Source organism: Lissotriton vulgaris, chromosome 3_1 (assembly GCF_964263255.1).
Source record: "Lissotriton vulgaris chromosome 3_1, aLisVul1.2, whole genome shotgun sequence".
Classification (NCBI taxonomy): Eukaryota; Metazoa; Chordata; class Amphibia; order Caudata; family Salamandridae; genus Lissotriton; species Lissotriton vulgaris.
In genome coordinates, this window is record NC_141689.1 from 13,807,657 (window position 1) to 13,831,622 (window position 23,966).

At 46.3% G+C, this 23,966-nt stretch overlaps 1 protein-coding gene across 1 annotated transcript in view; it reads right to left on the minus strand.

The window, feature by feature from the left end:
• LOC147725827 (uncharacterized) overlaps nt 1-23,966 on the minus strand; it is a 174,628-nt gene that overhangs the window by 39,996 nt on the left and 110,666 nt on the right. The window contains exon 4 of the mRNA XM_086960003.1: nt 43-5,480. Coding sequence (XP_086816129.1) covers nt 43-5,480 — 5,438 coding nt within the window. The remainder of the gene's footprint in view (nt 1-42; nt 5,481-23,966) is intronic.

Below are 23,966 nucleotides of genomic sequence, written 5' to 3' on the forward strand. Positions count from 1 at the left end.
TCTATGAGGTGTTCTGTTAGTAATCATCAATTGCCGTCTTACCCTCCATCTTTCTCCTTTACTTTCTGCAGCTGCAGGGTGATGACGCCGGCTGTGGAGTCTTTGCCGGGGTAGACCTCCGAGGAGATCTTCTTCTGATTCTCGTCCACCATGATGATCTTGATGCCTTTCCCCTTCAGCAGGTCACTCTTGGTGAGGACGTTCAGGTCCAGCTCGGTCGCCGGGCAGCTTGTATCCTGCATTTTCCTCACATAATCATTGACTTCTTTCTGCTGAACTTCTGTTAATTTATTTTTTGATCCCTCAACTGGTGTCTTTTTCATATCGCTTTTGTGTTTTTGTTCAATGAAAAATCTCTCAGTCTTTTTCCTTCCAAGAATTTTGTCGACAGTTTTACCTGCTTGCTTATTCACTGCTGCACCCAAAGGTTTACTCAAAAACCCGTTTAGGCGGCTTGAAAGCAAATCGACAAAGCTATCATTGATCTTTTGGGATATCATATCCAATAGTTGATCTTTCATTTTCTCTACAGCTGGGAAGTTGCGGCGTCCATCATCCTTATACTCGGCAGCAGATTCTAGCTCATCGCATTCTTTGACTATGAAAGGAATGACTCGATTTTCAATCATGTCTTGAGTTGGGGCAGAACTTATCATCTGCACAAACTCCCCAGTTTTTTTCCCGACTTCAACACTCAGTTTGAATCCTTTCTGGATGACTCCTTTCACTTTGGCCTCGTCCATGATCTCCAGAATGCCATCTTTCATGGAGTCGAGGTAAGAAAAGAACGTTTCCATGGTGCTGTAATCCTCAGAGATGTCATCAACAGCAGACTGGCAAATATCTTCCATTGCACTATTCATCATCTGTTTATGGGTGTCTCGAATCTGAAAAGACAATGGTTTTTCTGTTTTTTGGTCCATCTTTGACACCCCATTGACAACTGTAAACTTAATAATTGTTTGTTTCAAAACTTGATTCTGCTTGATGGATTTTGCTATCATTCCTTTAAAGGCTTTATCAAATACTTCCTTGAACACCCCTTCGAGTGCTGCATCCATGCCATAATCTAATGCTTGCATAACTCCTTGTTTGGCCATTTCTTGACCGGTGTACTTCACTGCCTGCACAAAGTTGTTCTTCATGGCCGAACTTGAGGCAAGGGTTTTGATGGAGTTGGAAAGAGTATTTTGGGAAATGGCAGAGGTGGCTGATGTTACAGATGTTTTAACGGAAGAAACTAGCGCTTTTCCTGAACGAATGATGTCATCAGCAAGAGATGCAAATGTTTTTGTTCCATTGAGTAGACCTTTTGTCACTTTCATGACCGCCTGTGCTGCCTTTTTAATGATGCTAAACCCTGCAGTTATGAGTGATAGTCCAATACTAATGGACTTGGATATTGCCCATTCTGCCCAATCAAATGCACCTTTTATCATCCCTTCGATCCCTGATATCATGTCCGACACACCCTCAGAAATCAGACCCATACCAAACTGACTAGCCGTCCCACAGGTGAAAACACACACAAGAATCCCAGCGAGTACCTGCAAAGCTCCAATTATGAAGCAAACGAGAGCACTGATGCAGAATTCTGGCTTCTTCTGGACTTCAAACACAAAGGACAGGCCATAGTCATACAGCACAATCAGTTCATCGGTTGTTATAGGACTGTGATCAGTTGCCAATGAGAAGACGGCCTGGTCCTTGGTAATAGCGTTGCTTTTGTTCTTTTGGAACTCAGTTAGCTTTGCAATGGATTCATCAATGTAATCGATCCAGGACTTGAATAGACTCTTGCGCGTCTGCATTTGTTTTGTGAAGTTTGGATCGTCTCTGTTGTGAGGTTCAAATTTGGCTAAGCAGGACATCTGGCAGGAAACGGTGGTGTTCGTCACCTCAGATACATAGATTTCAATCATCTGCTTAGATTCTTTCAAGAGATCCATTGCCTTCTGCATGTAGCCTGCCTGTCCCAGATTGATTGTAATGTAGGCCTGATTGTAGAGTGAGACGGCACGGTACACCCGATCAGTCTTCTCTGCTTTCTTCCAGAATGATAGCGCCCCGTAATCCGATCCTTTATTCTGAGTGTGGAGGTACATGCGATCCATCGCCTGTTTGATGAAGTCGTAGAAGTTATCAGATTCTCCTCGCAGGAGGCTGTCTGATCTCTTCTGAATCACTTGGCCAAGGTCTCTTTTGAGCTCATTAAGGTCTTTGTGTTCATCTATGTCCTTCTCATGTAGTGTGAGCCAAAGAGCCCAGCTCTCCTTTAACGCATTGAGAGCCGGGCGATAGTCTAGCTTTGTCTGAGAGTAATCAAAGGAGGCCCTGTCATTCGATGAATCAGATGATTTATAGATATCACGTTGTTGAGCCTTATTGTACTTCCCCTGAAAAACATTGAGATGTTCACAAAACTTCTGAAAGAGTTCTTCTCGCATCTGTACTTCAAAGAGCTCCTCAGCCTCCATCTCGGTGATGTGTGTTTTCTGGTAGTCTGCTCTGAGTTGTCTCATCACCTCGATGGGTTGGTCCTGATAGGATGGTGAAAGTTCATCATAGTTTAATATCATTTGGACCATGCCAGGGCTTCCTTTACGGGAGGTCCTGCCAAATATCTGCTTTTCTACCCTCATGTTTGTGGGAAAGTGGGTGAGAATCACAAAGAGCCCTCCACATTTATTTACATCTTTGGAGATTTTAACATCTGTGCCTCTTCCACCGAGGTTTGTGGCAATGATAACATCTCCTGCATCAAAAATTCTTGTTTCAATATTGTCTTTATCACTTCTGGTATACATAGTTATTTTATCTGGTTTGGAAACAGCTTTTAATTCTTTTAACTCTTTTTGAAGTTTTTCAGCTGTTTTCACATCTTCGCTGACAACTAAAGTTGCTTGGCCCTTGCCCCACTGGCTTGGACTTGTGCGCTCCTTCACATGTTCACAGATACTTTTGATCCAGGCTTCATGCCCTCCTTTAACCTGGAGAGTTGGTAGTTCAGTCCTCTTAGTATGGCGGTGAGTAGGCATAACATAGCAGGATACCTTGTAGTGTTTTTTAAGATATTCAACCTCTGCTTCATCCCCTAGGGTCCCAGAGACCCCGAACATGCCTGTGCCTTTAGTGTATCGCTGAAGGAAATGGAAATTTGACATGAAATTAGTGACATTTGACAGTGAAGAGATCGCCAGCTGGTGCTTCATCTCCAGGAACTGCTGTAAGCCGTCACCCCAGCGCTTGTTCTTCTCAAGGACACCGGTGGCTTTGAAGTCCACAGGGATGATGGAGTGGTATTCATAGATGGGCGAGGTGGACTTCACTCGACTCGTGTCTGTGGCTGATTCTATCATGTACTCTCGATCCTTCTCCATCGCGATTGCCTTCATAGCATTTTCCACCAAGACCTTTATCCTGTTCTGTGTGTATTGCCTTAGGTAGGCTGGCAGGAGAATAAAGTTCTCATCCTTATTCTCTTGTTTATCTGGTGGCTGATAGGTATCTGAGTACCTGATTCTTGATTCCAGTTCAGTGACCGCTCCTTCGATCAGAGCCTTCTCGCTCATCACCACACAGGCACAGCCATGTTCCTGGAGTAGAAAGCAAATGTTGTCATAATCAGAGGTGGATTTATTGTCTGATGTGGAACTGATCTCAAATTCAAATGCTTTACCATCCTTTACCTCATAATATTCAAAAACAACAGCATCTTCAAGAACCTTCTGAAATATAGACAAGAGATCTCGCTGCTGAGCCGGCCCCAGTTTATCCATGAGTTCTTTGATTGCAGAGTCTTGTGGCTCTTGAGTGATTGGCTGATCAGACTCCACTAGGGTGGATTGAAGCTTCTTCACATCCTCTTCAGTAAAAAACCCCAGCTGCAGTCCTGGCATTAGAATGTCAAGGGAGGAGAAATGCTCTGATGTGTTCGGCCCCATGACAGCTGCTGCAGTAACTTTGTGAAAGTATTGTGTTCCTGTGGCCCAAAGAGTGTCACCAGTTTTGGCCTCCTGGATGCGTTGGCAAGTGCACATCTTTGCCCAAACAGCTGCCAGCAGTTGTTCCAAGTGCCGCATTCCTGTTGCTGCATGTGAAAGGTATGTGACTTGGACGCCGCTATCTAAGGTCATATAGTCCACTTCATCCACAATGGCTATGTCAAAGGTCCGGTCTCCACGGGTTTTGCGTTTTTCAAACTCTTGTTTTAGAATATCAGCAGCAAAGTTCTCAACAGTGCCGTACACAATATCAGCAGCATACGCCTTTTTAATTGCCTTGTCAATTTCTCTTGAGTCGGTACATTCATCTAACCCTGGTGGTGGCACAACGCTACAAGACACATCAAACATCTTGTAGAGTTTGATCCATTCTTCTTGATCTCGACGGGCAAGCACTGGTGAACTTGTGATAACATCAACCTTCTTCCCTCGGATTGCATGAACAAGGGCGAGCATGGCTACAATGGTAGATTTACCTTCTCCAGTAAAGATCTCTAAAAGACAACCATTGAATGCAGGGGCTTTAGAAATTAGAAGAGTCAACAGAGCTGCGAGCTGAGTCATGCGTGGGAAATAGCCCTCAATCTTCTCTCCTGACTGTGTTACAATCGTCGTGGTGTCCTGAACAGCCACACACAAACCAATCAACATTTGCACCAATTTCTCAATATCAGGATTTTCAAAGTTCATAGATCTTGTCATTGCAATACCTTCTTTCTTCATATTTTCATCCAGATCTATGGTTTCAAATGCTGGAAGTCGAGCTCCAACTTCACTGAGCACTTTGTCCAGGATAGAAAGAACCTTTTCAGGATAGTTGTTTTTCCTCATTTCCGCTAGCATGGTTTTTAAATCCTTGTCCTTCTCATTCTTTACATGTTGCCTCAGAAGCAGCACAGGATCCTGCTCCTTCAAAGATGCAATGGTCGTGTTTACTTCAATCTGATACGTCTGCACACATTGAAGGATGGCCTCCACCTTCTCTTGTGAAACGCTGCTCTCCTCCACCTTCAGAGTGAATTGAACTGCCTGGATTGGGGTCCAGGTTCCACTGAATAATATGTGCCCAAGGAAGTCTTGGCTGGTGCTGGAAAGCTCAGAAAAGACAGCTCTGGATAGATTCCCAGCTAAGGTCTTGCTTGTGTTGTACAGTTCCCCTATGATATGAACACGAAAGCTTGATATGTCTTTTGTCTCATTTGTGGACTGTGTTACCCCCTCTTCTTTCAGTGTTACCTGGATTGTTGCTTTAAGGAGACTCAACTGCTCAGTGAGTGAAATATTCTCAACATAAAAGGTGTTGTCCAAACCACTGTGACACCAGATGGGTATGTCTTTCTTCATCAGGAACTGGGCTACAAGGTACTGCTGTAGTGTTCTCATCCGGTCACCAATGTCCTGGGATTTCAGACCCTTCTCTTCTTTGATGTTGATGTCTAGCAAGAGCTGTTTAAACTTCTCCTCAACATTCTTTTCCTGTAATAAAAATAAACATATGTTATTTACCTCATCAGTTTATAGCATAAACCAGGTCTCTATTTTACAGAAACAATAGGCCCGCTCAATTGCCTTTTGATCAGCCTTGTAAGTCTGACATGAGCTCTGTCCTGTCCTAAATATTAAATTGTACTCTCTATAAAATATTGCTATGGTCTAAAAGTCATGCTTTATTTACTAAGCATATGTGCCGATTTTGTTAGTGTGTGATAATTCGGGGTTACTGGAAGAAGTATTGTGCTTTCACCAATAGTGCACTTTGTTATAAAACACATTCAGTTATAACATGTGGTTTTATACATCCCCCATCCTTCTGAATTTGCCAATCAGATAAGTTTGAGATAAAGTCAAATTGAAACCTTCAAGTTCTCCAGTTTTATATATTTCATAGATTCACATGCCTGAATCTTCCCCGTTGTCATGGCGTGAGTCCCACAGCAATAGCAGTTTAAAAGCATTGTGGGTAGATAGGCCTTAGAAAACACTTTAAAACAATAATATTTGTTAACCTATTGAATTTGTTTTAAAGAATACAAATTTTAGACAATCAGAGCAGAGATCCAGAGACACTTTTCCTTTGCAGTGCCACCATACCTCTGCGTTCTTACAGCAAATTGTGTGATAGTTAGAGTGTCTGAACTTTGAGCGTTTCACCTGCCAGCTATTTGGTGAATTTTTGAACCTCTAGCTACTCCTGAGGAATCACTGACAGAATATCGACATCGGAAATATCGACGTAAAAAATATCGGGTGTAGAATATCGACATCAAAAATATTGAAGCCCTATCTACATTAAGGCAAGTGCAAAAATATAGGAAAAAAAATTGTAAAAAATATTGTTGTAAAAAATATTGTTTTTTTAATTTTAAAAATAATATAAATTCAAATAAATAATACATATAAATAACATAAACATACATGGCATGGAGACATGTGTAAATGGCGGTGGGCATGCTCCGTCGCATGAATCGTGGTAGCTACCGCCTGGCCCCGGCGGTGTTACACCAGCACCACCCCGTTCACAAGTGCGGTAGCCATTGACATGGAGACATGATGTGTAGATGTCGGAGGGCATGCTGCATCTCATGAATCACGGTAGCTACCGCCTGGCCTCGGCGATGTGACACCAGCACCACCCGCTTCACAAGTGCGGTAGCCATTGGCATGGAGACATATGTGGGTGGCAGCGGGCATGCTCCGCCACCACGGAGGCGGTCATTGTATACTTTTGAATGATGCACCATCGCGGAAGCGCACCCCGGGCACCCGCGGTGCATCACTGCCATGGAGCATTGCCTACAGCCAATGGCAGCGATGATCGCGGTGGCATGATGCAGATTTGAAAATCGGGGAAGGTGTGCACCGCCACCGCGGAGGCGGACATTGGATACTTTTGATTGATGCACCATCGCGGTACCGCACCCCGGGCCCCCCCCGGTGCGTCACCACCATGGAGCATTGCCTACAGCCAATGGCAGCGATGATCGCGGTGGCATGATGCAGATTTGATTCATCGCGGAAGGTGTGCACCGCCACCACGGAGGCAGTCATTGGATACTTTTGAAAGAGGCAGACCTGGAGAAGCAATTGTAGCAGCTTTTCAGCTTCCAAAAGACCCCAGGGGGCTATAAATCTGTGGGAGTGAGCCTCACATTTCCACTGCTCACAGAGCCTGCTGCCTGGGACCCTCTCCTGCTTCTGCCTGAAGAGCCTGCTGCCTGGGACCCTCTCCTGCTGCTACCTGAAGAGCCTGCTGCCTGGGACCCTCTCCTGCTGCAGCCTGAAGAGCCTGCTGCCTGGGACCCTCTCCTGCTGCTGCCTGAAGAGCCTGCTGCCTGGGACCCTCTCCTGCTGCCTGAAGAGACTGCTGCCTAGGACCCTCTGCTGCTGCTGCCTGAAGAGCCTGCTGCCTGGCACCCTCTCCTGCTGCTGCCTGAAGAGCCTGCTGCCGGGGACCCCTCACCACTCACTTCCACAACAGGTGTTCCATGTAAACAGGGATGGCAAGGACAGAGAAGGTCGTGCTAGTCCATTCACAAGTGAGGAGCTGGAGGTCCTTGTGGACAAGGTGTTGGTGCAGTACCCAAGGCTGTTTGGTGGTCCCAATGTAGTGGTAAGTCTCCATGAAGGTAGCTATTGGGCAGGGGGCTGTCAGACGTGCAGTTGTGCAGCTACAGAATATGCCTGAGGGTGTGGAGTTGTGTACAACACCGACAGACAAGCTGTCTCCAGGGCGAGGGAGTGTGTGTCCCAAAGTCTCTCTTTTTGAGGCCTGTACTTGTATGTGTGAGTGGGGTGTGTTACATTGTCAACCATACAGAGCCAACGGATGTTAGCCATGTAGGTGCCAGGACAGTAATTGCTTGTGTGAATGTTTCAGTGTGCCCCTATAGTCTGAGTCAGTGTGACCCAGAGAGTAGGTTCAGGGGCTGCCCACCCAAACGTTAAAACACCACCAGGCTCACATGCTCCTGTTCCTTTACACTGAATAGTAGATATGCCCCATCTGTGCCCTGTATAATTTCAGACTTACACACTTCTGTCGATGCATATTGTGTTGAGGCATCCTGCATTTTTCAAATTATCATGGAGCCTATCTGCCCCAATGTGTGCATGCAATCACAAATGTTTGGGCCATGCATAGTTCCCTTGTGAGGGGTCACCCAGTTTTGGAGAGAGGGAGGTTACAATGAGTCATGGAGTGAAGTAGTGTGGCTCACTGGTTAGAGGCGGCAGACCCGAGAGCAGAGGACGGCCCGGGACCAGGGTTCGATTCCCGGCGCAGCAGGTTTCTGGACCAGGGTCAGCGGACGCGATAATTCTCTCGCCTCAGTGCCCACTCTGATCAGCGATCACACTCGGCAACTCTGGGCATTAGCTTGCCTCATCTTCACTAACGGCCCCACCAGACCGCCGGGGATGCCTTGTCTCACCCTGGAGATACCCATTAAGGGACCATCTCTCAGGGAAGCCAGGAAGGGTTTCGCAGCGGTCGAAGCGCCTTGGGACCCTACGGGTAAGTAGTGTGCTATATAAATGCCTATACATTTACATTTACATTTACATTTACATTCCTAAGTCTGTGTCTTGCCACTGTACTGATAGATGTTGTTATCTGACATCGTGTAACTGTTCGTTTACCCTTCTTTTCTCTCATACCTGCAGCTCAAAGTACACCAGCGTAAGGCCCTGTGGAGGACCATTGTAGTAAAGGTGCGAGCCCTGGGGGTTTCCAACAGACGACGCACCCACTGTCACAAGAGGTGGGACGACATCCGCCGGCTGGCAAAGCAAGTGGCAGAGATGACCTTGGGAATGCTACCACACATAGGGCGATTGGCACGCCGCAGCATGACTCTACTGATGGGCCGCATACAGGCAGTGACTCATCCAGACCTGGATGCACATCGGAAGGAGCATCAGCAGCAAGGCAGGGGTGGTGAGTATCTGGGGAGGGTGACTTTAGCTAGGAGTGGATGCATGTGTACAGGGCCTGTGGCAGCGGTGACCCATGTGATGTGCGTGTGTTGCCATGTGTGCTGTGTGATGTGAGTGGCTACTGTGATGTGTGCTTGAATGAGGCATTGGCCCACCCTGGCCTTACTGAGCTGATCCTCCCTGCTGTTCTTCCGCATTGCCAGATGTGTTAGGCTCCACATGGCCATTCATCATTGGGATAGTGTGGGGAATCTATATTGTGTTGAACTGCAGTGTCAACTTTATGAGTGTGACTTCATGTATGCCTACTTTGCATGCATCATGATGGTTGAGACCTACACATCTGACAACAATGTGACCAAGATTACCACATGGTGCTTGCTATGGCCTACTTGGCATTGTGGCATGTAATGTCATAATAGGTGTGTGTGTTGTTCCCTCCTGTTCCCTGAAGGTCTGTCATGATAATAAGTGTTCTACCAACATCATGTCCCTAGGGCAGGTCAAGTTGGGGGGGGAGGCACTTCATCTACGGGAAGGGTGTAGTGCTGTGTAGCATCAACATGCCTCACTCCTGGCAGTTATTATGTGTTACAGTCACTGTTGTGGTCTATGTTGTGTGTTGCTGCACAGTGATTGCAGGGTGTCGTGGTTACCATGTAGATTTGGGCCTCTCCTGTACTGCATTGATTAGAATTCGTATGACCAGATGATGACACTTACACAACCCTGTATTTCTCTGTAATGCAGATTCGCAAGAGACCACTGAGTCAGAAACCAGTGGTGGCGAGAGTAGCACTAAAGCTGCAGCGGATGCACGTGACACAGAGCCCACCAGCGCATCTGAGGGGGACAGAAGTATGCAGGAGGAATCCGTGGCTGAGACACAGAGTACTACATCATCTGATGCCAGCAGGGATGAATCCCTGTTGGAAGGCACAGGGGATGGGGAGTCTGCATCATCATCTACCACCCAGCGGCCCGGGCCCAGCCTCCCATCCACTTCCTCTGGTGCTGCCCGTATCTGTGTCACTAAGAGGGGATGAGTCACATTCACACCTGGCACCGCTGCCCCTGCACCTGTCCCCCCTGCTGCACTCGGTGCAGAGTGTGTTGAGCTCCTGCACCAGCTTTGTTTGGGCCAGACCGCCCTGCTCAATGCCTTTAGTAACCATGACAAGAAATTTGGCCAGGTGATTGCATACATGGAGGGCATACACTCTGACGTGGGTGGGCTACAACGTACCGTCCTGGCATTGTCATCCACAGTGATGTCAGCCCTTGAACAGGCACATGCTCCCATTGCAGCACAGGTGCCTTTGTCCACCCCCCAGTCAGTGGTCACATCAGATGACAGTGACCACGGTTCGCCTGCGTCAACAAAACGATACAGCACAAGGAGCACACAACAGACACAAGCAAACACTCCCGCCCACAGACACCATCCCCACTGAAGAGCATGTCCACCCCAGAATGCACAGACAAGAGCCAGTCAGGGAAGAGCAAGCCCAACAGAGCAAACAGGCAGACATTAGGCTCACATGCCCCAGAGCCATCACCAGCAAAAGACTCTCCTGTCACTAAAACTTCAGACAAACCTACCCATGCATTGTCTGTGCCCACTGAGGAGGTGTTGCATATCAGGGGTACACCTAAGAAGAGCACAGGGACACATCCACCCACCACATCAACCCCAATTCCACGAGCATTTCTGCAGGTGGAGGAGGGCACTGTGGAGACCAGCCCTGGCAAGAAATCAAAGGAGGGCACTGTAGGGGGTACACCTAGCAAGAAGGCAAAGGAGGGCACTGTGGAGAGAGGGCACTGTGGAGACCACCCCTGGCAAGAAATCAAAGGAGGGCACTGTAGGGGGTACACCTGGCAAAAAGGCAAAAGAGGGCACTGTAGGAGATACACCTAGCAAGAAGGCAAAGGAGGGCACTGTGGAGACCACCCCTGGCAAGACGTTGAAGGAGGGCACTGTATGGGGGTACACCTGGCAAAGAGGTGAAGGAGGTCCAGAGAGGTAGCCAGACCAAGCGTTCCGCGGTATCCAGCACATCTCCAGAGGTTTTGCCAATATCTGCACCTGATGTGGGACAGTTGGGGTGTGTGCCAGTTGTGTCATCACCACTTCCCATCAACCCCAAGACATGAAAGCCATTTCATATTCCCAAAAAGTGGAAGGGCACCCCTCCTACCTCTCCCACCCACACTGTGTCAGAGGTCGGCATGACTCCACTTCCATGTGCCACTATGACACCTGGTCCAAACAGCCCTCCAGATTGCAAAGACACTGTTAGCACCACATCACCTGGGGCTCTGTCAACACAGTCAAGTGGGCCTGCTGTCCCCAACACACAGCCAGGTCTAAGTCCGCATGACAGCCAGGAGTGAGTTGACATCCCCTTATATGCCTGTGCCTCATAAAGGTGTGCTAGTCCTGACCATTGTTTACAACCTGGGTGTGTTGCTGGCCCTGTTGCTCGGCTGTGCTGTACTCTCCCCTGTGCAGGCTCTCATGTACTTGCTGTCTCACCTGTGCTATGAACACTGGCCCTGTTGCTCTGCTGTGTTGGGCTCTTCCCTGTGCCATGGACACTGGCCCTGTTGCTCTGCTGTGTTGGGCTCTCCCCTGTGCCATGGACACTGGCCCTGTTGCTCTGCTGTGTTGGCCTCTCCCCTGCCATGGACACGGGCCCTGTTGCTCTGATGTGCTGTACTCTCACCTGCCATGGACACTGGCCCTGTTGCTCTGCTGTGTTGGCCTCTCACCTGCCATGGACACTGGCCCTGTTGCTCTGCTGTGTTGGCCTCTCACTTGCCATGGACACTGGCCCTGTTGCTCTGCTGTGTTGGCCTCTCCCCTGCCATGGACACTGGCCCTGTTGCTCTGCTGTGTTGGCCTCTCCCCTGCCATGGACACTGGCCCTGTTGCTCTGCTGTGCTGTACTCTCACCTGCCATGGACACTGGCCCTGTTGCTCTGCTGTGCTGTACTCTCACCTGCCATGGACACTGGCCCTGTTGCTCTGCTGTGTTGGCCTCTCACCTGTGCTATGGACACTGGCCCTGTTGCTCTGCTGTGTTGGCCTCTCCCCTGCCATCGACACTGGCCCTGTTGCTCTGCTGTGTTGGCCTCTCCCCTGCCATGGACACTGGCCCTGTTGCTCTCCAGTGTTGGCCTCTCACCTGTGATGGACACTGGCCCTGTTGCTCTCCAGTGTTGGCCTCTCACCTGTGATGGACACTGGCCCTGTTGCTCTGCTGTGTTGGCCTCTCACCTGCCATGGACACTGGCCCTGTTGCTCGGCTGTGTTGGCCTCTCCCCAGCCATGGACACTGGCCCTGTCGCTCTGCTGTGCTGTACTCTCCCCTGCCATGGACACTGGCCCTGTTGCTCTGCTGTGCTGTACTCTCACCTGCCATGGACACTGGCCCTGTCGCTCTGCTGTGCTGTACTCTCACCTGCCATGGACACTGGCCCTGTTGCTCTGCTGTGTTGGCCTCTCCCCTGCCATGGACACTGGCCCTGTTGCTCTGCTATGTTCTACTCTCACCTGCCATGGACACTGGCCCTGTTGCTCTGCTGTGTTGGCCTCTCACCTGCCATGGACACTGGCCCCGTTGCTCTGCTGTGTTGGCCTCTCCTCTGCCATGGACACTGGCCCTGTTGCTCTGCTGTGTTGGCCTCTCCCCTGCCATGGACACTGGCCCTGTTGCTCTGCTATGTTCTACTCTCACCTGCCATGGACACTGGCCCTGTTGCTCTGCTGTGTTGGCCTCTCACCTGCCATGGACACTGGCCCTGTCGCTCTGCTGTGCTGTACTCTCACCTGCCATGGACACTGGCCCCGTTGCTCTGCTGTGTTGGCCTCTCACCTGCCATGGACACTGGCCCTGTTGCTCTGCTGTGTTGTACTCTCCCCTGTGCCATGGACACTGGCCCTGTTGCTCTGCTGTGTTGGCCTCTCCCCTGCCATGGACACTGGCCCTGTTGCTCTGCTGTGCTGTACTCTCATCTGCCAAGGACACTGGCCCTGTTGCTCTGCTGTGTTGGACTCTCCCCTGTGCAGCCTCTCATGTACTTGCTGTGCCACCTGCCATGGACACTGGCCCTGTTGCTCTTCTGTGTTGGCCTCTCACTTGCCATGGACACTGGCCCTGTTGCTCTGCTGTGTTGGCCTCTCCCCTGCCAAGGACTCTGGGCCTGTTGCTCTGCTGTGCTGTCCTCTCCCCTGTGCTATGGACACTGGCCCTGTTGCTCTGCTGTGCTGTCCTCTCCCCTGTGCTATGGACACTGGCCCTGTTGCTCTGCTGTGTTGGACTCTCCCCTGTGCAGCCTCTCATGTACTTGCTGTGCCACCTGCCATGGACACTGGCCCTGTTGCTCTGCAGTGTTGGCCTCTCCCCTGCCATGGACACTGGCCCTGTTGCTCTGCTGTGTTGGCCTCTCACCTGCCATGGACACTGGCCCTGTTGCTCTGCTGTGTTGGCCTCTCACCTGCCAAGGACTCTGGGCCTGTTGCTCTGCTGTGCTGTCCTCTCCCCTGTGCTATGGACACTGGCCCTGTTGCTCTGCTGTGCTGTCTTCTCCCCTGTGCTATGGACACTGGCCCTGTTGCTCTGCTGTGCTGTCCTCTCCCCTGTGCTATGGACACTGGCCCTGTTGCTCTGCTGTGTTGGCCTCTCACCTGCCAAGGACTCTGGGCCTGTTGCTCTGCTGTGCTGTCCTCTCCCCTGTGCTATGGACACTGGCCCTGTTGCTCTGCTGTGCTGTCCTCTCCCCTGTGCTATGGACTCTGGCCCTGTTGCTCTGCTGTGCTGTTCTCTCCCCTGTGCTACGGACACTGGCCTTCCTGTTTGTATTTCACCTGTGCAGATTCTATTGCATATGATCATCAGTGTGTGCCTTGCTGTTGTCTACTATTGTTCTACTGCTACATCTGTGAAATATGTGAATAAATACAGTTACTTCTGTTGTGTGTTTTGTCAGTGTCCTAGCTGATTAAAGTTATTTTTGTGTTTGCATTTGATTGGCTGTGCCCCATGCTCAATGTATCACTTCAACATTGCAAGGCTCTTTGCAGGCATCAGATTTGTAGACGGGGTGAACGGGTCTTCATTCCATTCTGACCCTGGATATGGTGTAATCTGTGATGGCTATTTTACCTGCCATGCAGTTATCTTCTTAGTGATTTGCTCTTGTTGGATACGCTGTTCACATGGTTGTGGAGCCCACACAACAGAGGCTCCACCAAGCACAGCTCAACCTCCACTGTCCACTCCTAGTGCATTCTAGCATCCCTAGGAAACCAGTAACATTCCACCTGAACATGAAATTCTACATTAGAAAACACACACAAAAGGAATAAGTCCTGACATTGCTTATAAAGATGCAATACTACACATCTTGCCTTCTTCCCAAAACAAAAGACAAAGTACAAAATGTTTCTTTCAACTTTGCAGTAGTGTTGCAAAAAGGGAGATATCACCTTTTTTCAGAGCCTACCCTTTCTCACAAGAACAAACACTTCTTGTGAAACAGAATCATCAAGAAAGGCACGCCTACTCTCCTCCTCAGAGCACATCATGAACTCCGGTATCTCTAGCATTGTAATCAGGAAATCTTCACAATCTGCATCAACCAGATCCTTGAATTTGATCTTGTCATGCCCATCATTCATAACAGGGAAACAGGACAATAAATCTTCTCTAGCATTTTTACCCCCTTAAATGTGTCTCACATCAAACTGATATTGACGTAGTCTAGTAACCATCCTTTAAATTCTGGGAGTACAGCATTTGCTAATGTTGCTGCTGAGAATGTTCACAAGTGGTTTATGGTCGGGTTGTAATAGGAAACACGTACCCTAAACAAAAGAATAAAGTTTTTCTATTGCCCAACAACACGCCAAAAGTTCGAATTCAATCATGGAGTATTGAAACTCAGCTGCTATCAACACTCTGGAGGCTAAACCAATGTGTTCTCAACCTGTTCAACAGTTTGTTTCAAAGTGGCCCCCGTCCTACCTGACTAGCATCCAATGTGACACATGATTGATCAGGATCAAATGGTTTGAGGGCTTTGCAATGCTCCAACAAAGTATTTACCCGGTCAGATGCACTAATACAATCTCTGTACCATTGGAATTTCACTCCCTTCTTGAGAAGCTTGCTACTATGGTGAACTATGGTGACTGACACCTTCTTGGAAGGCCACATGTCCCAAATATTCCACATTTTCACAAAAAATTCACAATTCTGTGTTTTCAGAACCACCCCCTGTTTCTTGGAAAAAAGTCAATACTCTGTGAAGAATGCGATTGTGATAGGTGTAATCTTCCCCGAATATAAGAATGTTGTCTTGAAACACAAAAACACCATCTAATTCCTTGAGAATGTTGTTCATTACCCTCTGAAATACAGAGCGCTTCAACGCTAATCCAAATGACATTCAGCGATATTGTAAGGTTCCTAACGAAGTTATGAAGGCTGTACCATGACAAGAATTAGGATGGAGCTCAACCTGATGATAGGAGCACTAGCTAAGTCAAGTTTGGAAAAATAGTTTGCTCCCTCTGGTAAAGGCAAACAAATCACTTATCTTGGGAAGGGGTAGTGAAACTACACAAATATCTCAATTGGGTGACCTCAAATCGACACATACCCTGAGTTGCCCAAACCCCTTGTGAGCAACAACTAAGGAAGACGAGCGACAACTAAGGAAGACATTCAAAGAAAGACTCTGTAGGTTCAGTTATTACCTTGGCACACAGTTACTTTACCTCCTTATCTAAATTGCTCCTAGCACTATAAGACACACCCCTAAGTTTCTGTTTGATGGGTATGACACCTTTCTTGACAATAATCCTGTGTGTCAAAACCTTTATTCTTTCCCAGGGTGTCACCAAATACCTTTGGAAATTTGTCCTTTCAATATTGTCCAGAATCAAAATGTCTCCCCACAACCAACACTTGTTTAGTTTTCCCCGGCCTTAAATCATTCCAAACAATCCCTGATGGATCCAACCAAGGCTATTTAAACCTTTTACCACATACATTTTACCTTGATTTTCATCCCTTAAATATCATGACTTCTTCGAAAAACCCAAGAAATTCGATCTTCTGCCCCTCATAGGAAACAAGGGACCAGTCAGTGGGAGACAACTGCAGTGTATACTTCTAAGTCTCTTCAAATAATTTTTGTGTAATCATGGTTATACGGGAACCAGAGTCGACTAGCAACTTAAGTATTTTGGCTCCTACCTCAATATCTACAATAGGGTCTCTACAAGACGAAGGATCCCCTTCAATAGGTATTTGAATGGGAGTGCATTTTCAACTTCTTCTCCCACACCAGATTTGTGCTCTTTCCAAATGGCAGAAATCACCTTAGTTTCAGACTCATTATCGTGTTCTATAGCACATACTATAGGCGTCCTGTAACCCATCTTTTTCAGACATACTTTGGCAACATGGCTGTTTTTTCACAATAATTACGTTTTACATTAATAGTTGGTCACCTGGCATTTTTTAAATTAGGAGAATTTACGCACCTTAAGCAAGTTAGGAGCGATGAAATTCTGAACTACAGATATCATAGACTTGGGAACAACATTAGTGCCTTAGCATCATGACTGCGTGGCTTTGTTGTAGCAACAGCATTCACACATTCTACATTCTTGTCATCCAACTGTTTCAAGGAGAACATTAAAATTCCTATACTTTTATCTATCTGAATGTTTTCATCAGACGAAGATTTCCCTAGGCTTAAACGTTTTTGTCTAATGTGCTTGTCCTTACAATGTCAAACAAACTCATCCCTTATCAGTTAATCTGTGAAATTGATAAATTTGTAGTAAGCTGCTAACCTGCGCAGAACAGATATGCAAGTGTACACATCTTCTCATTCACTTTGCTTCTCCTAAAGAAGCTGTGCCTCAGTACCATTAGACTGAGTTGTTTATCAAAATTGTTTTTGAATTTTGAGGATGGTTTCACGATACTCATCAACGCCATCACTGTCCACCGGGGAGAAATGTGGTAGGTGTTTTATAATAGACCTGCTGTGCGGCAGTTTAGAGAAGTGGGGAAGGTTGCGTCGGTCAACGGACGTTCGCAGCACTACGGGGGTACTGCTCGCTACGGCCCTTTCTAATGTCACATGCCATATTTCCCACCTAACTGGTAGTTCACCTGGGGTGCCCAAGAATGCAGGTGGAGGATTTACAGCTTGCATAGTGCACATCAGGAAGTAATCTGGTCACTTAAATAGATACTCAATAAAGTTGAATAGAAAAAACGACAGAGATGTGCTTTTTGGGTGAACAACTGAAACAAAAAAACTTGCAGTTTCGCCTATTGACTCGCTACATGAAACAAGAGATTATGCAGTAAACAGAAATGAAATATAAATGATCAGCTGTGTGCATCTCTGAGAGACACTGCTGCTGCACAATCAAGGTAGATGCTGTAAAGTAAAAAAAAAAGAAATATATATAGTCAGGTATGTGCATCACCGAGTGACACGCAGTTGACAGAAAAGTGCCATGGAAGAACCAGAGTGTATGTATCACTGATGTGAAAGGAAGTACACAGGGGTATGTGTGTGTCACTGTGTGATACACTAGCTGGACTATGAATCTGAAACAACTGATCGAATAGTTAGAACTTCATAGGTAGAACTGGATGAACGTGTCACAACAACAATAAGCAAAGATGTGCGTATCATCGAACAAATGCGGAAATAATAGCGGTGGCTCCAAATTGGAAAATGGCTGCCGTGTGTGACTATGCAGCGAAAGCAGTTGACAGTTGAAGTGGTAAAACGTGCACTAGATTGGACTACAAACGTCACAGGAGGTGGGCTGCTTTGTAAAACCAGGTGCATCAAACCTTTAATGACATGTAAACAATCGTACACAAACATCATAGACTTCGCCATCTCTACCTCAGCGGGGCAGAGCTGGGGGGGTAGGTAGGCTCGAGCCTTTGGGAGGCGCATGGGGAAACTGGCACAATGAGATTTTGAGAAGTAAACTGTATAACAAAGCAGTCTCTTGTAGACTGGCAGTATTATGTCAAAAGTACAGTAGCTTAAAATATATCTTGAGAAATAGTCAGAACAGTCTGACTAATAATTAGACGGTACAGCTTGAAAATGTCACATACGGGGGTGCCATCATGTATCCAAGATCATCACCAAATTATCCGTAGAAATATGCCGTAAACTGATGTTTTCAGTGGAGGTGGTTTATTCATTGACTACAGGGTTGGGTAACCCATACAACAGAGACTCCACCAAGCACAGCTCAACCTCCAACTGTCCACTCCTAGTGTATTCCAGCATCACTAGGTAAACAGTAATATTTCACCTGAACATGAAATTCTACATTCGAACACACACACATACTGGGAAAGAGTGCTGACATAACATATGAAAGATGCAATACTACAGACTGCAGCTTTGTTGTTGGGATTGGAACGTGGACGATACAGGCGGTCTAAACGCCAGTGACTACTTCGGCCTTGAGGACATCGAAGACTAGAACATTGACGACTACCACCACCTCTGATGAAGATGACTACATCATCGAAGAAACCATTGACGGCAGCCAGGGTTATGTATCCCCGCTCCAGCTAGACAGACTCAAGCGGGGTACACATCGGAGCTGGGATACATAGCCCTTTCAGAATTCCTACCGGATTGGACAGCAGGTTGTTAAACTGCAACCTTACGTGCCATAGCAAAGAATATAAGAGAAGAGAATAAGAAAAAGATTTACTACAGGAGAGGCCATCTCCAACATTAAAACTCCACATACAGAAACCCTTTTCGGGTTAGAAGTATCACCGAAAATAAGAGATCTCATGACAAGAATAACAGCCCTGAAGAAGTCACCAGGTAATCCTATGTAACAGCGACGAAAGTGTTGGCTAAGAAACTAACCAAGTAAAGTACAGAACATACTTCGGTAACAGAAGAAATTGAATAAATGACCTCGACAAAAATATAAGACTCGCCATATTTATCATACACGGATGCCACTTCATGCTTGTAATTTTAAACGTGTGCAGGGGATTTGTTTTCGATGTAGTAAAGTGGTCTGTTGACCACGTATTTGGGGATGTGGTGTTTTTTTTCCTACCTAATGCTCCGTACCGAATTTTGTTACAACTAATTGATATAAGTGATATAACCTAAGAGCACCATATACCTAATGCCTGCCACCATTTCTAGTGAATAAGATTTCAAGAAATCCCTAGATCTGCTGGATGCATATTTCCACATTCCCATCCACCACAAACATTGACAATTCCTCTGCTTTGAGGTGCAGGGTGCCATTATTAATTCAAGGTGCTTCCCTTTGGCCTTTGTTCCGCCTCTAGAGTCTTCACGTAATGCATGCTCCAGAGGTGGCCTTTCTGCGAAGAACAAGACGAGTGGCTCATAAAAGGATTCACTTTCTCTCAGCTGCAAACTCGACTTGTTCCTGTCTGAAACTGTTCTATTTCCTAGGCCTCCAACGGAACAAAGAGAAGTCCTTGCTAACTTCTTCAACATCAGCAGTCTTGGGCTATGGACACTTTGGACTCCAAAGGCATTTCCCACTTCAGAGAGAAACAAAAGGCTCAAGACAGCAAACAAACTACTGTCAACAACAAAGCCCACTTCAGTACAGAAGTACAAATCAATGTTGGGGATGATGTCAAGTTGCATCCCATTAAGATCAAACTGCTGTTTATGAATATGTCCCCTGGAAGAGCTGGACATGCAGTGGGTGCAAAGTCGAGGGTCTTTCAAGGTTTCCATCTCAATAACTCCTCAGTTGAAGTCGGCAATGTCCTGGTGGATGGGCATACAAAATATTTTCCAGGGCCTCTTATTCATCCCGGTAAGGCTTCACTTAGTGATGACAACAGATGCTTCTCTGGAGGGATGGGGAGCTCATTTGCAAGCTCTTGAGATCCACGGCAAGTGGACTGTGCAGGAAGCTGCCTCCCATATCAGTCTCTTGGAGCTGAAAGCAGTTTTCCTGAGCCTTCAGGATTTTGTTTCCGACTTATGCAATTCCTGTGTGTTTGTTCTAAAAGACATCACCAAAACCATGTTCTACCAGTCCAAGCAAAGGGGCATGAACTCAAAGATGTTCTCAACTCAAGCACAACCAATCTGGGAATGAGTGATCAGCAAGAACACAAGCCTAAAGGTGGAGCCTGTCCTAGGAGAAAAGAATGAATAGGCAGATGCCCTAAGCCAGACTGACAAATAATCACGAGTGGGACCTGAATCGATATCACCTGACCAAAGTGTTCTGGAGATAGTGAACACCCAACTTAGATCTGTTTGCTACCTGACTCAATGAAAAATGCCACCTGTTTGCCAGCAGATATCCTCAACCAGGATCCAGAGGAACTGCTTTCAATATGGCATGGACGGTGATGTTCTCATATGCCTTCCCGCCCTTTCCTTTCATCCCCAGGATCAGCAGGAAGATGAAGCTTGAACCGTGGTGTTTAATTCTATTAGCTCTGGCTTGGCAAAGACAGCACTAGTACACAAGCTTCTTCGCCTATCAGACAGCTCTCCTCTCACCTTCCTGCCGGTGGAGGATCTCCTTTCTTGGAAAAAGGGTCAAGTACTGCATCAGCAGATCTGATCTCTAAATCTGACTGCCTGGCTCCTCAGGACACTGAGCTCAAGTCATTTAATCTGTCTGAAGATTGCAGAAGGATTCTACAGCAAGCTCAAGCGGCATCTGCAAATAAATGTCATACTGAAAAGTCCTTCCTTACTTGCTGCATCCAGCATTGTCAGGGTTGTCTCATGCTTCGGTCAAAGGTCACCTGACAACAATATCCGGATTTAGAAGAATGAAAGGAAAGCTCGCTTTGTCGTCAAACAGCCTCACTAAAGAGCTTATGAAAGGGCTTTTTCGGGCCTCTACACTGGTTCAGCCTCCACTGGTGACCTGGCAACTCAAAACTAATAAATCCTTCTCTTGAGCTGATTCAAAAGCCTAACTTAAAAAAGAAAATCCTAGAAGGTTGCTTTTCTCTTGGCTAGTGCCTCTGCAAAGAAAATAGGCAAAATTTAATCTCTAAAAATCCAAGAACCGTATCTTCTATTTCTGGAAAACAGAATAATTCTGAGAAATATCCTCAAGTTAAAATCCAAAGGTGCCAACCACTTTTCATCTCAATGAGCCTATTGTCTTGCTAATGTTTTCCCATAATCAATCTTTGCCTGCGGAAAAGCTTTTCATTCTTTGGACATTTTTCTACTTGTTCAACAAATTTGATAAACTCTTGGTCCCCTATGCCTCATCCAAAAAAGGACACACCTATTATATCCCGAATATGTATTTATGTTTTTGTTCTATTTTTGAGTGAAGGTGACTTTAGCCTACTATCATTCTAATAGAGGGATTAGAGCCTTAGATTTGGCCTATTTACAAGATGCTTGACATAATTCCCTATTCTTTTCTCTATTCTAGGGCCTATAAGCTTATGTTAGGGGATAGATTCCTCAGTATTGGTATTATTTTGTCCTTTTGTAAGGTTACTAGTATATTCCTGATAGAATTATTCATCTTTATGCTTACTTCGGGCCTTGTAGGCCTCGAACAGGAGAGACTCCATCTTTCTTTCTGCCTCGGCTGCTTCAGATGCTTTTAGGTCAAATGTGATGTTTCAGTTATAAGGTGTTGTTCGCTTGGAGAGAACCGGCTCAGGCTGGCCCTTATCGAAAGACTGTATTTTTCTTTGTGTCGAAGACACAACATCAGGCCGGCCGGCTGAGAACGTGTCCTTGGCACGGGGTGGTACAAGAATTTGGTGGGCGGCAGGTTACTAGCTGGAAATTTCCATGCATGAACACGGTTCTATATTAGCGAAAGTACAGAGAGGACGAGAGTTCATTCAGTCAGTTATTAGACGGCAGCTAGTCATTAGCATACTTGCAGTTAATCAACTTGAAGCAGACAAAAGTTATTTCCCAAAAACAGTACCGTATTCCAGGTGGTCATGAAGAAATTAGTGCTACTATTCAGGACCTAGTGAATGCAGGAGATATAACTCTGGTTACTTCTGCTTGGAATAATCCCATTTGGCCGGTGCGTAAAAGTGATAATTCTTGGCGTATGACTGTTGATTACCGCGAATTGAATAAACATACACCCCCTTTGACTGTTGCAGTACCAGACATTTTTAGCCAAATTGAAAGAATTCAGAAACATCCAGGGATGTGGTATGCTTCTATTGACATTGCTAATGCTTTCTTTTCGATCCCAATTGCCCCTGAGTGCCAGGAACAGTTCAGTTTTACATGGAATGGACGTCAAATGACGTTTAGAAGTCTTGCCCAAGGCAGGAACATTTAGCTGAAATACCCATAAACCCACAGATACAGATGTGTCATTATATTGATGACATTTTGATTCAAGGTGAGACACAGGATCAAGTTCAGACTCAGTTAGACCAGGTTATCAATCATTTACAAGACAAAGGTTGGGAAATTAATCCCGACAAATTACAAGGTCCATCACAAAGTGTGAAATTTTTAGGCATCAATTGGCATAAAAGAAACAGAGAAGTAATTCCACAGGTGAAACAGAAAATTCTTGATTTTGCAGTTCCCCGGAACAGAAAAGAAGCCCAGAGATTCATTGGTTTATTTGGTTTTTGGCGTCAACATATTTCACATTTAAGTCAGATATTAGCCCCTTTGGACAGAGTCACTCATAAAAATAATGCGTTTGAATGGAGTAAACCGCAGCAAGATGCGTTTGTTTTGGCGAAAGAAGCGATCCAGTATGCTTTGGATCTGTGGCCTGGACGTGATGGTGATGTGGATCTGAATGTGTCTGTGCAAGGTCCTTATGCAAATTGGAGTTTGTGGCAAAAACAAGGCAGAAATAAAGTACCGCTAGGTTTCTGGACTAAAAAGTTACCCGATGCTGGTGAGCGTTACACAACCTTTGAAAAACAGTTACTTGCATGTTATTGGGCTCTGATGGATACCGAGCAATTGACTTTGGGACATGATTTGATGTTGAGACCTGAAGTTCCTATTATGCAATGGGTTCTGAGTTCGCCGCAAACTCATCGAATTGGACATGCTCAAGAGGCGAGTGTGATTAAGTGGAAATGGTACATACGAGACAGAGCATGTGTGGGACCAAAAGGTGTTGCGACGTTACATGAGCAAGTGGCGCTGGCGCCATCGAATGAGACCGAGAGTGATTCCTCCGTACCTATAGTACAGGAATCCCCTGTTAAATGGGGTAGGCCATTTGATGATCTGTCCGCGGAGGACAGAAACCATGTGTGGTTTACGGATGGTTCAGCGAGGTACATAGGAGAGAAGAGGCATTGGAAGGCAGTGTCCTATAATCCTGTCACACAAAAATTGCTGAGTACAACTGGTGAAGGAAAAAGTAGTCAATTTGCTGAATTGTTTGCTGTTTACCAAGTTTTAAAACAGGAACTACCTGGTACGTGTCACATTTTTACTGACTCCTGGTCCACTGCTAATGGATCGGCGGTCTGGTTACAAACATGGCATGCTCGCAATTGGGAATTGCATTCTGAAGAACTTTGGGGTAAAGAATTATGGCAAGAAATTTGGGAATTACTTCCGCAAAGTACTGTTACAATCTTTCATGTGGATGCCCATACACCAATAGACTCCCTTGACAAATTATTTCACAACATTACAGATGAGAAATCTAAAATTGCTGAGGCAGTGGTGGATATGCAGAATTCTGATTTGGCGGGATTCGTGAAATGGGCCCATCAGAAAGCAGGACATTTTGGAGAAAGAGCCACTAGCAGGTGGGCTGCTGACCGAGGAATTTATATTCCTCTAAATTTAATCAAAGATACTATAATGCATTGTCCTATCTATCAACATTATAGACAACGAAAAGTACCCCAAATTGTTAGAGGACAATTACATCGAGGTAAATTACCCGCCCAAATCTGGCAAATTGATTATATTGGTCCACTCCCTATGAGTAAAAAT